This window comes from Phascolarctos cinereus, unplaced genomic scaffold (genome assembly GCF_003287225.1).
Source record: "Phascolarctos cinereus isolate Bilbo 61053 unplaced genomic scaffold, phaCin_HiC Scaffold_5;HRSCAF=322, whole genome shotgun sequence".
In the NCBI taxonomy this organism is placed as follows: domain Eukaryota; kingdom Metazoa; phylum Chordata; class Mammalia; order Diprotodontia; family Phascolarctidae; genus Phascolarctos; species Phascolarctos cinereus.
In genome coordinates this window covers 162,201,114-162,216,216 of record NW_027555958.1, presented here as the reverse complement: position 1 = coordinate 162,216,216, position 15,103 = coordinate 162,201,114, and the positions used below count along the sequence as shown (strand labels likewise).

The window sequence follows — 15,103 nt, the reverse complement described above, 5'->3', positions numbered from 1 at the left end:
TGTAGTGGATTTTAATGGTTTTGACAAGGTATGGAGGAAAACCAGAAAAAGAATATTAAGAATTCAAAAACTGGATAATCTGCTTCTCTAATGAGCATATAATTGTATCTTTGACTCACTAACTGCAATATACTATAAGTTAATTTGCAAAATTACCTTAAACAGCAACTTCTCCCATCATGTAATAATCTGACAAGCTGAATGAAACGGCTTTACACACAGTCTCTATATAGAATACTGAAAAGATGGTATATGCTGAAAGATGTATGAATTATATTTACAAGGCATGAGAACAGTATTTCATTAGCTGTGTTTTGTGATAAACACTAAATTAAAAATGTTTTAAGTTAAGTTGTAGGTAAAAGGAAGATCAAAGATGAGATAAAACTGCTAGTCATGGATGGGATAATAATAATGAATCATGAAGAAAATGCCAAAATATTCAAGTCCTATTTTGTTTCTATTTTACAAAATGGACTGGGAAGAACTGAACAAAAATAGTTAACAGGGTTGAAATCAAAGATGAATGCTAAGTTGCTAAGACAACACCTACTTTTATTGAGTGAGTTCAAGTTACATAACTATATATATATATATGTACTGTATATATAGTAGTGTGTACACACACACACACACACACACACACACACACACACACACACACACACTACTGTTTCTTATATTTGAAGAATCATGGCTAACAGGAGAGGCACCATAGGGTTGGAGATAGAAAACTGTCCTGATTTTAAAAAAGAGAAGGTAGCTATTTAAAGCCATAGGCTGAGGAGCTGGATACAGATTTCTTATAAAATTCCTAGCAAAATAACTAAATCTGCTGTGCAAGAATCAATATAGCTAAGTATGGAGGCATTCATCATTAGTAATATGGTCACTAGGTAATTAATTGATTATGGCTATCCATGAAACAAGAAAAAATACAAAATGTCTCTTAGTTTTAGTCATTTCATCTTGTGCTAGTATTATCAGCTGGACTCTTCCTACTTGCATGGGACCCTTTCTGCCTATAAGGGACAGAGAAACTACATTCCCTTGCCTAGCCTTTTTCTGACTGTAAGGGATAGAGAAAGGTCCCGGTCTCTGATGATCTCTTAGCCTAGTTTGCTCCTGCCTGCCTAGGTGGAGAGAAAAGCCATTCCATCATATTTCCTCCAGTGCTTTCCTAGTCTGGCCCATCTGCAAGGAAAGAAATGAAACACCATATAGCATCAGTTCCTCACAATGAACCCATGCCTGAGCTGCTTACCCTGATAGGACTTTACCTTAAGGTCAGTATCTTAGGGATGCTGACAACCCAAGGGAACACACTTATTAATGATTAACAAAATATCTCCTGGTCAAGCCCTCTCAATTCCAGTGATTCTGAACCTCTGCTGTCATTATTCAAACCCAAAACCTCACTGGGGCCCCCCACTGCTCATTCCCTTATTCCCAACCCCTCAAAAAAACCCTTCTTTCCCTCACCAGTGTTACACTCGTAAGCTTTTCACCCTTTACTGTGCTCTCTGAAATATTTTCTCTATAAGTAACAGACCCACTTTCATTTACAGTCTTTCCTTTGATCACTCTTTCCAGGTGCTGGCTCTCACTAAGACTTGACTCTTTCCTGATGATACAGTCTCTCTGGCCACCCTTTCAAGCTGCACTTTCACTCATTCCCCCGATTCACTGTCTGAGGTGGTATGTTAGAATACTTCTTGCACCCTAATGCCATTTTGATGCTCACCCTCTTCTTAGTAACCTCTCCTCATCTGAGGTTCACTCAATCCATATTTACAACCCAATGAAAATTCCTGCAGCTGACGTTTACTGACCTCAAGGCCATTCCTCTTCTTTTCTCAGTGAGTTCAGTGCTAGGCTCAGTCCTCTCTTCCCCAACTCCTGCCTTCATACTAGGGCAACTTTAACATACATAGTGATACTCCTTCAAACACTCTAACCTCTCAGTTCTTCAAATGACTTATTTCCAATGATCTGAACACTCCATCCCACATCCCCTCAGCTACGCAGAGATGGTCATATCCTTAATCTTGTCATCATCCACAAATCTGCCACTTTCATTTTCATGAACTCTGAAAATCCCTTATCTGAACACAATCTATTATTATTCTACCTTGCAACCCAGAAATCACGTATTTTGTCTTCATTTCGACCACTGAAGTTCTTTCATAGACCGTCTCCTTGAACTGGTTATACTCTCCTCCTCTCCCCATCTTGACTCCTTGATGAACCATTTTAATTCTGCACTGGCCTCTTCTGTCCAATTCCTTGATCCTTAAACTGTTTCGTCCTTCATTTTTTGAGGAAGACTAATGACATCACAGGGTAATATCTTGACTCAGGTGTGAACTGCACTTAAGTGACGCAGAGTTGCACAAAGTCATCAGCCTCACTCTCTCTTCCAGAGTCACTGAAGTCCAGTGGCAAAACAAAAGTCAGGATGACTGGTGATGGCTAGGGAGGCAGTGGGATGACCTCGGCATCTTCGATGTCTGACCAAACTCTACATTGCCTGCTCCAGCTGCATTCACAGTCTCATGGCTCCTTGTAAACTCACTCTCTCACTTGAGAGTCTTGCCTTAAATTTCATTGAAAAAAATGAAATATTTCATCCAAGAGCTACCTCTTCTTTCTTCCTCATCACATGTCACTAAGATATTTTCTTCTACCATTTCTTCCTTCACACTTGTCTCCCATGAAGAGGTGTTCTTTCTCTTTGCCAAGGCAAACTCCTCTAAGTAGCACAGCTAATCACATGCACTGAGTTTTTTTCCCAGCCATTGCCCCATCCAGCACCCCCACTCTTAATCCTCAATCTCTCCATGTCTACTGGCGTTTTCCCTACTGCCTACAAATACATCCAAGTCTCTCCTGTCCTCAAAAACCCACACTTGATCCATCCATCCCTGCTTGTAATCCTCCAATTTCTCTCTTCCCTGGTGGCTAAACTCTTTGAGAAGACCATGTACAATTGATGTCTCTACTGTAGTCTAGCTTCTAATCTCATCATTCAACTGAAACTGCTCTCTTCAAAGTTATCAATGACTTTTTACTGCCTGATCTAATGGTCTTTTCTCCATCCTCCATATTTCTTTACTTCTTTGCAACTTCTAAGAGTGTGGATCAAACTCTTGATATTCTTTTCTTTCTATGTTTCCATGGTGCTGCTTGTCCCTGGTTCTCCTACCTATCTGACGTCTCCTTTAATGGATTGTTATCCAGATCATATTTAGTAACTGTAGGGGTCCCAGAGGGCTCTGTAAACTTCTCTCTCATATTTGGGGTTTTCAGTAAACAAATATAAAAGACTTTTAAAGTATAACTAAGGGCCCTTACTATGTAACTTTTTAGTGATAAACAGAAGAAATGAGGGTGAATGAGTCATAATTCATTAAGTACATTTCATGAAACTATGATTGTCAATTAGGAAACACTTGAAAAAGGTTTTGTTTTGTTTTCTGGAAATCACTGATAATACTAGCATTTCAGTTTGTTAATTTTATTCTTACAAAAAAGACAGACTTTATATTTCTCTCTTTTTTCCTTTTTTTTTTAAGGCAATTGGGGTTAAATAAATGACTTGCTCAGGGTCACACAGCTAGTAAGTGTCAAGTGTTTGGTCTGAGGCCAGGTCTGAACTCAGGTCCTCCTGGCTTCAGGGCCAGTGCTCTATCCACTGCACCACCTAGCTGCCTCTGGACTTTATACTTCTGCTGAAAATTATCTTTTAAGTACAAAAGCACATTTTGTCTGCTATAGGGGAATGCTGCTTCAGATACCCCACAGAAATATCAAAATAAAGTCTCAAAATCATCAAGAATTGTTGGGAAAGATGATAATATAATTTTAAAAGCAGTGAGGGATTACTATACAAGATATTTTCAAGAAAGGAAAGATACCAGAAGATGAGAAATATCATGCCAGTTACTGTCAGACAACTGATGATTAAGAGAATATTAATAATTACTGACCCAGAGATCTATTTTTTTTATAAAATCATTATGAAATTATCTATCTATATATGTATTGTGAGTGCCTTTGATAAAAATGTAAGAGAATAGCCAAATATTTCTCAAAATATTTTCTACAGTCACATAATTACCTGAAAGGCACAGAGAAAACAAAATCTCATTGTGTTTATTGACTATAAAAAGCATTTGAATCTATAGAACAAAACTTAGACTAAGAGCCTCTCCTCCAACAAAGAATCTCTCAAGTGTAAGTTAAAATTGCACAAAAATTCTTGATGAGAGATGCTTGCCCCTGTCATGTAGAAAGCCCAGTCCAAAATGGAATGGGGAGCATTGACAGATGCAATAAGGTTACTTGATGAAGGCCCAAAATGAGTTCCCAGATTTACTTAAAAAAATCAACTTAATATTCAGGAAAAACTAAACAGATGTAAAAGTCTTCCAGACAGTCTATGACATTCAAGGTTGATCCTCTGAGCTGCAGATAAACAAGATGGATCTCAAACTGAAAAAGAGTGGGTTCAAGGAAAAGAAAATGAGTCATTTTACCACCATAGTAGCTGACTAGTAGGTATCTGAGGCAGAATTTGAATACAAGGCTCCCCGACTCCAAGCTCAGCCTTGTATCCACCAGTATACACTGACTCTTAATAATTATACTATTATGGCATTTATATAGTGGTTTAAAGATTGCTTTCCCAAAATATTTCATTTGATTCTCACAATAACCCTCTGAAGTCAAACCACAGGCATTTTGATAAGTATTTTACATATAAGGAAATTGATGTTGAGAGAAATTATGTGATTTGGTCCATGGTCATACTGTTAGTAAGTATAGGCATTAGTAAATATATGGGCAGGACTTGATCCCAAATCTCTTCTGACTCATCATGCTGGTTGGATGAGAATGGCATGGCTAGAAAGAAATTCATATGAAAAAGATTTAGGAATTTCAGAGACCTGTAAGCTCAATAGATGTTACCAGTATAATTTTGAGGCTAATAAAGCTGCAGAGAATATTCAAAAAAAGGTAGGTAATAATCCCAGTGAACTACTGGAATACTGTGTCCAATTTTAGGTGTCACATTTTTGAAGGGACATTGCCAAACTCAAATTGTCTAGTGATGAAACCACACCATAGGTAGATTTTAAGTGGGGATATTTAGCCTGCAGAAGAGATGATTTAGGGCTATATGCTGTCTTCAAAGAAATTAAAGACCATCACATGGAAGATATATTAAGATTATTTTGCATGGCCCTAGAGGGATATGTCATTGGCAGTCTTCAAGTTGGGGGTGGATGATTATTTCTCAGGGACATTGTAAACAGGACTCTTACTTTAGTTAGGGGTTGGAATTGATTACTAGGGTTTCTTCCATCTATAAAATCTGTGATTCTATAACTTTAAAAAAAGCAAAAAAATGGAAGCTAATTAACTCATAGTCTTTGTTTAATAACAATTAACTACTATAACTGTTTACACAAAGTATTATTTTTGTCCTTCATGAAATAAGGACCATTGCTACTGCAGTTTTATATACAGGTCACACACTGTGTCCAAATCAGGTTTCCTAGAAGCAGAGGGGCTTTAAGGTAAACAGTTAGGGCCCTGTCTACAAAAGTAGATGGTGGGTTGAAACCTGTTCTGACTTTATAAAAGTAGCAGTAGGATCCTAGCCTCACTTTATGACAGAAGCTATTGGTATTGGATTCCTAGACAGAACAGTCTGAAAATCATGAACATTTTAGGCTCCATGGGAGTATGATGACAATTTCATCCTTTTCAGCCAAATGAATGGTATGAAAGTGTTTTACAAAGTTAAAAGCGTTGTAAGGTATGATAATTATGCCCTCTAGAGAACATGCTTTCTCTTTAAAGACCATGGCAATAAATATAATTTTCTTAGGTCACTGAGCTAAAATAATAAAACCACAAGGAGAATTCTGTGGCTTGCTGTGGTCCATGCTAAATTTTTTAGATGATACAATATGTTGTAACAGCTGACAAACAAACACAAACCACAAAGTATTATTTCCAGAAAAACATTAAGAAAACAACACAAGAGTGTTGGTCTACTGACAGTAGTTCAAGTGAAATTAAACAAGTTTATAACTCCTTAGAAATGTATTTCATTCCCTTGAAGGGAAAGAGTTGGGTCAACAAAACTAAGCTTTTGTAAAGACCATATTATTGTGTTCACTCTGTTTAAAATTTACTGTTTTCCATAAGACTTAAAGGTGGCAGCTAGGTGACTCAGCAGATAGACCTCAGGAAGACCTGAACTCAAATCTAGTCTCTGATATTTACTAGCTGTGTGACCCTGGTCAAGTCACTTAACCTCTATTTTCCTTAATCTACTGGAGAAGGGCATGGCAAAGCACTCCAGTATTTTGCCAAAAAAATACCATAGGGGTCACAAAGAGTCGAACAAAACTGAATGGCTGAACAACAATAACATAAGGCTTAATATTGAAAGGAAAAATAAAAATCATTGACCAAACTGTAAACATGTAGACTGTTCATATTTTAAATATATTATACTGAGACAACTGAAGGCAGGGATCTTCATTTATGTTGCGAGGACCCAATCATTATATTCCCCTTTCATGGAAGGAGGTCCCTTTTATACACTTGAGGATTATTTTATTTTCCATACCAGTTGCTGATTGATTAGCATTGAGGAGGGTCCCTCGTCGTTCCAAGTATTGTCCTTGTATTAAAGACAAAAGATGCTTTGTTATAAAACATATCTATGTCTAAATGGAAAGGCATTAGGATTGTCAAAAGAGTTTTCTTTATCTTTTCTTGTTTTTGCTCCAATGATAGAGGTGGTGAGTAGGAGAGAGCAAACACTGATTTTTTTATTAACTATAAACCTAATTAATTAACTAACAACAACAACAAAAAAGGCAATGATAACCAGGCCATGACTTTGAGGTTTAAATGAGAGGTTCTTAAGCTTTTATGTCACAGACCCCTTTGGCAGTCTATTGTTATTGTTCAGTCATTTTAGTCATGTTACCAAAATATATTTTTTTAAGTTCTTGGGCCTCAAGTTAAAAACTCCTGGTTTAGATTAAAAAACAACAACAACAATAATGTTAGTGTCTTTGAGCAATAACAAGACAGGATAAAGTTGATCTAGAAAGGAAAATCTGGAAAAATCTTATGTTAGTCAAAGATAATACTCATAATACTACTACTAATTATTATCTATGACTCCTCTAAGATTCTCTACCTAAATTTCTTTAAGAAGAAGTTCTTCTATGGGAAAATTGAAACACTAATGTATTGTTGGTGGAGTTGTGAAATGATCAACCATTTTGGAAAGCAATTTGGAACTATGCCCAAAGGGCTATAAAAATGTGCATACCCTTGACCCAGTAATAGCACTTCTAGGGTTGTATCCCAAAGAGATCATACAAATGGGAAAAGGACCCACACGTACAAAAATATTTAACAGCAGCTCTTTTCGTGGTGGTAAAGAATTGGAAATTGGGAAGATACCCATCAACTGGGGAACGGCTGAACAAGTTGTGGTATATGAATATAATGGAATACTACTGTGCTATAAGAAATGATGAACAGGCAGACTTCAGAAAAACCTGGAAAGACTTATATGGTCTGATGCTGAGTGAAATGAGCAGAACCAGGAGAACATGGTACACAATAACGGCCATGATGTGCAATGACTAATATTGATAAACTTAACCCTTTTCAGCAATACAAGGATCTAAGACATCTCCAAAGGCCTCATGATGGAAAATGCTATCCACATCCAAAGAAAGAACTATGGAGTTTGAATGCAGATGGAAGCATACTATTTGCTATTTTTTTTCTTCTGTTGTATCTTGTTTCTTCTTTCTGGTGGTTCCTCCTATTGGTTCTAATTCTTGCTTACAACATCACTAATGTGAATATATGTTTAATAGGAATGTATATATAAAGCCTATATCAGATTGCGCACCATCTTGGCGAGAGAGAGAAAAATTTGAAACTCAAAAGCTTATAGAAGTGATTGTTGATAAATCAAAATAAATTAATTTAAAAAAAAAGTTCTTCAAGAATAAGCACAAGTCCAACTACTTCATGAAATCTTTCCTAGCTATTCCAGTCCATTATGACCTATTTATTTTCCAAAGCCCTACTAAACTAGTAGTTTTCTGTAAGCACCTTGAAGGCAGTAACCATGTATTTGTGCTTTTATGTCCTCCACATATTGACTGATATAACATACGACAATTAAAACAAGTTAAATAATGAAAGGACAAATAAACATATTTGTATATAGACAGATTTTAAATTTATTGATATCATATTTTAGAAATATACTGACACTGGTGGGACATTTTTACATTTTATATTACTCTGTGGTAGAATTCATGCAACTACAATTTTCAGAGCTATACAGAAGACGTTATTCTGATTTTTTAAAATTTTTTAAAAACTGAAAATGTAATTGTTACTTTTTAAACATATCTTCTTGAATGTGGAGAAGAAACAGATAAGTTAACTTTTATAAACTGTGGTCACTTTACTTACCTGGGGTTCATGATAAGCCGACGGAAAAAATAAGTCCAGGTAATGTAATCCATTGCATCCTGCTTGGATGTTATTGTACCAGCAGCAATCTCAGCATTCAAATGATCAGAGAGCACGTCTAGTAAGCTAAACGTAAATGAAAAACAAAAACCAAGCATAAATATAAAACAAACACTAAATCAAATTTAACACTACTTTGTATACAACAGTTTATTTTCTAAGATGTTACTCATTTTCACACACACTACAATCTAGCCCATCTGGCCTTATTCTCTTTACATAAAGCTACCTTCCTTGTTTCTGCCCATTAAAATTCTAACAAACTGTGTTCTATAGCTTAGTTTAAGCACCTTCTTCAATATGAGGCATTTCCTGATCCCACAAACTACCAGTATCTCTTCCCACCAAATCACCTTGTTTATTTTGCACATTTTATGGATACTTATATAGGGCATGTTGTTTCCTTTGATAAAATATAGATCCTCTGAAAGCATGACTGCTTCATTTCTTTTTTATCCTCAGTTCCTAGCCCAGTGCCAGTCATTCAGTCACAAAGAAGAATTAATAAATGCTTACTGATTAACTGAAGAAACAAAATAAATGTGATTCTTATTTAAAAATTTTAAAGAAACTTAAGTTGTCTTCAACTTTTTTGGGATGGTGCTTTCAAGTTAATAAACAAATAAGTAAATGAGTTAACTATATATATGTATATACATATACATTTATTCATTTGCCACTAAGTTATGCCATTTAGCATAAAACTCAATAACTATTCTTTCAACCAAATAATGTTCTTTTTAATAGAAATATACACTATAATTTTTCATTTGGACATGAGAGAAAAGTAGTCTAGTCTAGTGTTTCCAAATCCAAACTATGTTATAAGCTAATGAAAGATTTTTATTCTTAATCATATCTAATATATCTTCTATAGATCTGTACTACATTAAATTCTAATTAATTTTAATCACTAAAAAAAGTAAATGACTATCACACCATTTTACATTAAAGTATATGATATAAAAATTAGAGATATTAGTATAATCAGTGTAATTTTTCCCTATTACTTATTAATTTTCTATCTTTGCAGTTAAATATAATTCTAGGTCATGATGAAGTGCCTGATTTTTTTTTGTTTTGGCTTTGCTCTTGTCAAAAGGGTTCTTGATAGTAATTTTAAAAAGTAATTGAGGAAACAATTAACCAGGGAAATATAATCTTTGCTGCAAGTCTCTCTGAATTTGATTAAAATTTATAAGAATAAGAGCCATTTACCAATTGATAAATGACTAAAGGATAAGAACTGGCAGTTCTCAAGGAAAGAAGTCCAAGCCATCAAAGCCACATGAAAAAAAGAACTGCTTCTAATCATTAATAATCAGACTGATGCAAATTAAAGCAACTCTGAAGTTCTACCTCATACCCACCAAATTAGCAAAACTGACATAGGTGACAAATGCTGGGGGCATGGAGGGAGGACTGGTAGGGAGCACAATATTAATGCACTGATAGTAGAGCTGTGAATTAACTGGTCCAGGTGTTCTAGAAAGCAATTTAGAAGTAAGTCCCAAAACTTATTAAATTGTGTATAATGTTTGATTCAGTGTTGTCACTCTAATGCTATGCCCCAAAAGGATCAAAGAAAGTAAAGAATTCCTACAGTCACCAAAATGTTTCTAGCAACTCTTCGGGGTGGCAAAGAACTAAAAAGAAAGAAGTGCCAATAAATTAGAGAATAGGGAACAAATTATGGTACATGAACCTAATGGAATATTATCATGCTATAAGAAATGAAGATGGAGACAATTTCAGAGAAACCTAGGAAGACTTGTATAAAGTAATGTAAAGTGAGAGGAACTATGAGAACAATTTAAATGGTAACAACATTGTAAACATGAACTCAAAAGAATTAAATGATCAACTCCATGACCAACCACAATTTCATGATAGATGACAAAGAATTCTACCCACCTTTTTAATCATGGCCAACGGAGTAAATTGTTTTGCTTAACCATGCATATTCATTACAAAAATTTTGCCCACCTACCTCCCTCAGTTGAGGGGAAGAGAAGTGGGAGAGAAAAGAAATGCTTGTAAATAAAAAAAATAATAATTTAAAAATCTCACTTGAATGAAGCCTTTGGAACTGATTTCTTAAAAACTAAGAGCTATTTTTTTAAAAATTCCTTTGGCATTTCATTTTAGGAGGTTTTCATTAGAAAAATGATAGATTTATTCCTCTACATGTACAGATCTTTGATGGTTTCAGGTCTTTCCCACAAATAAGCTATGGTTGTAATGAATTCTCCTTTGAGTCAGGTCACAAAGAAAACATCCATTTTAAAAATGATCAATGTTATACTTCTCTGAATGAAACAATTTTTTTTAAAGTTATAGGCAAATCAAATCATCTGAGGGACAAAAATATGACAATAAAGGTGTTGGAAACTTGTGAGAAAAAAACGTTGGATATCAGGGGAGCAGAGTATAACAAATCAGACAAATGGAAGTGAGAGTGGGTGAAATGAAATACAGAAAAGGCCATCAGTGAAGTGACAATGGGATAGTCCAATCAATGGGGCTAATTAAGAGCAGGGTGAAAATAGAGTAGCGAGTACAAAGGCACAACTGGCTTGAAATATTGGCTCCAATAAGAACTTTTGCCATATTTTAGGCAGGTTAATTTTGAAACAAAAAACTGGTAACAAAACTTGAATTTTTACTGCTAGTCCATTTCATTTTATTTCTGTTAGGCTAGTATTTCAGAAACATGGGGTTTTACCATGATGTATTTGCTCATTAAATTCCATTTCAAATCTTCTGATTATTTGAACTAAAAACTTATATTCTGTTTTATTTGCAAACATGAGAAAATATAAATATGCCACAAAATCTTCTCATTTAAACTTATTTTTTCTTTCTAGTAAAATTCACCTTGATTCTACTGGGAATGGTTCATAAAGAAATTTTTTGTAGAAGTCTTTCTTTATGTCATGAACCAAGATTACAGCTTTGCCTTGGTCATCAAATTGAGGTCTACCAGCACGTCCCATCATTTGAAGTACATCTATAATAGAGAAAAAAGAAATCTCATATGACAAAGGATGTGAGGTGTATTTATTGATTCTGGTACACATTTAATTATTCTTCATATATATAAAATAAAATGAACAACAAGGCAGTCGCACAGTTTACATATTTGATACTAAAAGTGTGTTATGTTGTTCCTGCCACTTTACTACTGTGTTTCCTAAGTCAGAATTCATTCAGAAAACTCATACTTATGTCAATAAGCCACCATAATGCAAAACTAGGCTCTAACAAGATCTAAGGATTGCATATAAAAATATTATTAGTAAAATGCCAGAAATGGCTATTTATGTGATGCTATAATTTCAATAAAATAAGTTATTCATTCATCAAATATTAATTCCTTTGTCTGCCTCTGTGCAGGCTATCCTCCGTACCAGGAATGTTCTCCTTTCTTCTGAAATCTCACATTCCTTTAAAGTCTCTGTTCATGTTCCCCTTCTTACGTTTGGCCTTTCAAGATTCTCCTCAATTACAGCATATTTACTTATATAATATTGTTGTTTTCTGCTCCCTAGTAAAACATAAATTCTTTGAAGGCAAGGGCTGCTCTGTTTTTGTCTTTATATACCCAGTATTTAGCACAATGTCTGGCACAATCCAGAAAATTTAATAAATATCTGTTGAATCTAACTGAATTACATGGGATGTAATTTACTATGTGTCTAATGTAATAAAGTCATCATATATTGTATAAAGTAAATTTAGCTATTAAAATCTGAAGCTTTTTGACAAAATCTATTAGATAATTCCCATCCCATCTTCCCCACAAAAACTGTGCTGCACATATTGATAGGCTATTAATAAAACAACCAAAAAACAAAAACAAACCAAAAAACAACAACAAAAAAAATCATGTCATGAATAGTTCAGAAAAACAAGAATTTAGTGATTATTTAACTGGTACACATATTTTACAACTGGTTAGTGAGTAAAAATATATCTCTCACTAGGGAATGTATGTAACCAATGAAAATTATCAGAGAACTATTAAAGTACCACTTTCATATATGTTAATAGCTTATTCTTGTCCAAAATGTTAAAGCAATTTTATCCATGTATACAACCAATATTGTGACTGAGCACGCAATATAAGCAATCTACCCAAATAACTAGTACAAATCACACTGTGAAAGTATAATAGAAGAGATATGAAATACCATGAAAATTCAGAGAATGAGTTCATTATATCTAAGAGGAACAGAAGACTTTATAAAGATGATATCTGAAATGAAGGGTTTATAGGAATTGGACAATTGATGTCTGGGAGGGGGTAAAAGCATTTTAGGGAGAAAGAACAGCTTAAGCAAAGGTTCAAAAGAAACAAAGCACAGAATATGTTTGAAGTATAGTAAGAGCTATGGAACATGCAATGTATAAAGGGAAGTCACAAGACTAGAATGTCACTTTGGTACTTCAAGTCAGGTGTTAAGTACTACTTTCTATGAAATCAATTTAAAAAACACATTGGTGGTTCCTATTATTTGTCATGATTTTCATATTTGCTAAGGCAAAAAATAATATTTTGAAACATCAATAATGAGTAATCAGTACATAGTACTCTGTGCTCAATATGGCATGATAAGAAATCTTTTCAAGCTAATAAACTGGATGAACAAGTAACAAATACATCTTAATTCTTCTTTCAGTAAAGAAAATTTGCTTACCAGAGGATAGACATGAACAATTCCCTAAAACAGTGGAATCAAACCCACATTTAGAAAGGGATCCCTGACGTGGCATACTGAGAAAGCCATAAAATAACTACTGCATTTTTTATTTTGTTAAAAATTTCCCAATTACATTTTAATTTGGTTCCCAATGCACCAGAGAGTTTTGTCCTTGAGGTATGTATGCACTGGACTATGAGTCTGACCCCTCTGCCTTAACATATAACATATGCTAACACAGTTCTTAGTGGTTAAAATCTTCATTAATTTTTTTTCCAATTTTTGCAATATTACCTGTAATGGGAAAATCCACATAGCGCCTTGTTTTCCCATCATAATATTCTGTTCCCTTAACAATGACTAAATGAGCTGGAAAGTTTACACCCCATGCTAATGTGCTTGTAGCAATAAGGACCTAAAAGAAAAAAGATAATTAATGTAATTTTACTAACCAATTCTGAAAAGTATATTTAAATATCAATAGGTAGAAAATAAGATACCTGGATTTTGCAATTTACAAATAATTCTTCCACTGTTTTTCTATCTCTTTCATGCAGTCCAGCATGATGCATTCCTATTCCAAAGGCAAGAGTCAGTTTTAGGTTAGAATCTCTTATTGTTCCAATGATGTCATTCATCTAAAAAGAAGAGATAATTGTCTGATTTTAATATGCAGCTTTGAAAGTTTCACATTACTGTTCAACATTCATTTGACAAATATGGTTTCTTATGCTACGTTATTTACTTGAGACTACTAGGCTATTCTGTTTGCTTTTGCCTACTAAATTTGTTCTAATGATCAATTTTTCTGTTCTTTTAACTAGTACCAAGTAGTTTCCATGATTGTCCACTTATAATCTGAGATCCATTAATGCCAGTTCTACCATTTTTTTTGTTATTTCTCTTTGAATTCTTGATTTTTTGTTCTACCAAATGAATTTTTTGATGTCTTGTTCTATAAGGGACAGCTAGGTGGCACAGTGGATAGAATGCCAGACCTGGAGTCAGGAATACTCATCTTCTTGAGTTTAAATCTAGCCTCAGACACTTCCTAGCTGTGTGACCCTGGACAAGTCACTTAATCCTGTTTGTTTCAGTTTCCTCATCTATAAAAACGAGCTAGAGAAGAAAATGGAAAACTACTCTAGTATCTTTGCCAAGAAAACCCCAAATGAGACCATGAAGAGTAACACATTACTGAAATAACTAAACAATAACAACATATTCCTGCTCCCTGCACAAGGGCAAGCCTCTCTGTGCCAAATGTAAAACATCCTTCCGGAACTTGGTGGCACAGTGAATAGAGTGCTGGGCCTAAAGTCAGGGAGACTCATCTTTCTAAGTTCAAATCTGGCCTCAGATACTAGCTGTGTGACCATGGGCAAGTCACTTAATCCTGTTGGTTTCAGTTTCACATCTGTAAAAGTGAGCTGGAGAAGGACATGGCAAACCACTCCAGTATCTTTACCAAGAAAACCTCAAATGCGGTCACAAAGAGTAGGATACGACAGAAAGACAACTAGTTCTATAAAATGACTCTTTTGGTAGTGTGATTGGTATGAAATCAAAATTCTAAATTGATTTAGGGACTATCATCATGTTTATTATGAATGATAATATTTAAGGTTTGAGTTTTTATTAAAATATTTAATATGTTATTTGTAACTTAAGGATTATTAATACAACCAAACTTTAATAGTGAAGTATGATTACAATTTGCAACATTGTAACATTTTTTGTTGTTTTATTTAATAGTCATTCATATTAGAAAAATAAAAACCAAGATAAACTTCTAAGTCAAAGGTAGT

The 15,103-nt window shown here is 34.4% G+C and overlaps 1 protein-coding gene across 5 annotated transcripts in view; it reads right to left on the bottom strand.

Moving 5' to 3' along the window:
• Positions 1–15,103, bottom strand: part of ASCC3 (activating signal cointegrator 1 complex subunit 3) — a 358,153-nt gene that overhangs the window by 94,048 nt on the left and 249,002 nt on the right. For all 5 annotated transcript variants that reach the window (XM_078155224.1, XM_020998271.2, XM_020998273.2 and 2 more), the window contains 4 exons: positions 13,796–13,933; positions 13,590–13,710; positions 11,470–11,602; positions 8,533–8,658 (listed from right to left, as the gene is read on the bottom strand). In XM_078155224.1, coding sequence (XP_078011350.1) covers positions 8,533–8,658; positions 11,470–11,602; positions 13,590–13,710; positions 13,796–13,933 — 518 coding nt within the window. The remainder of the gene's footprint in view (positions 1–8,532; positions 8,659–11,469; positions 11,603–13,589; positions 13,711–13,795; positions 13,934–15,103) is intronic.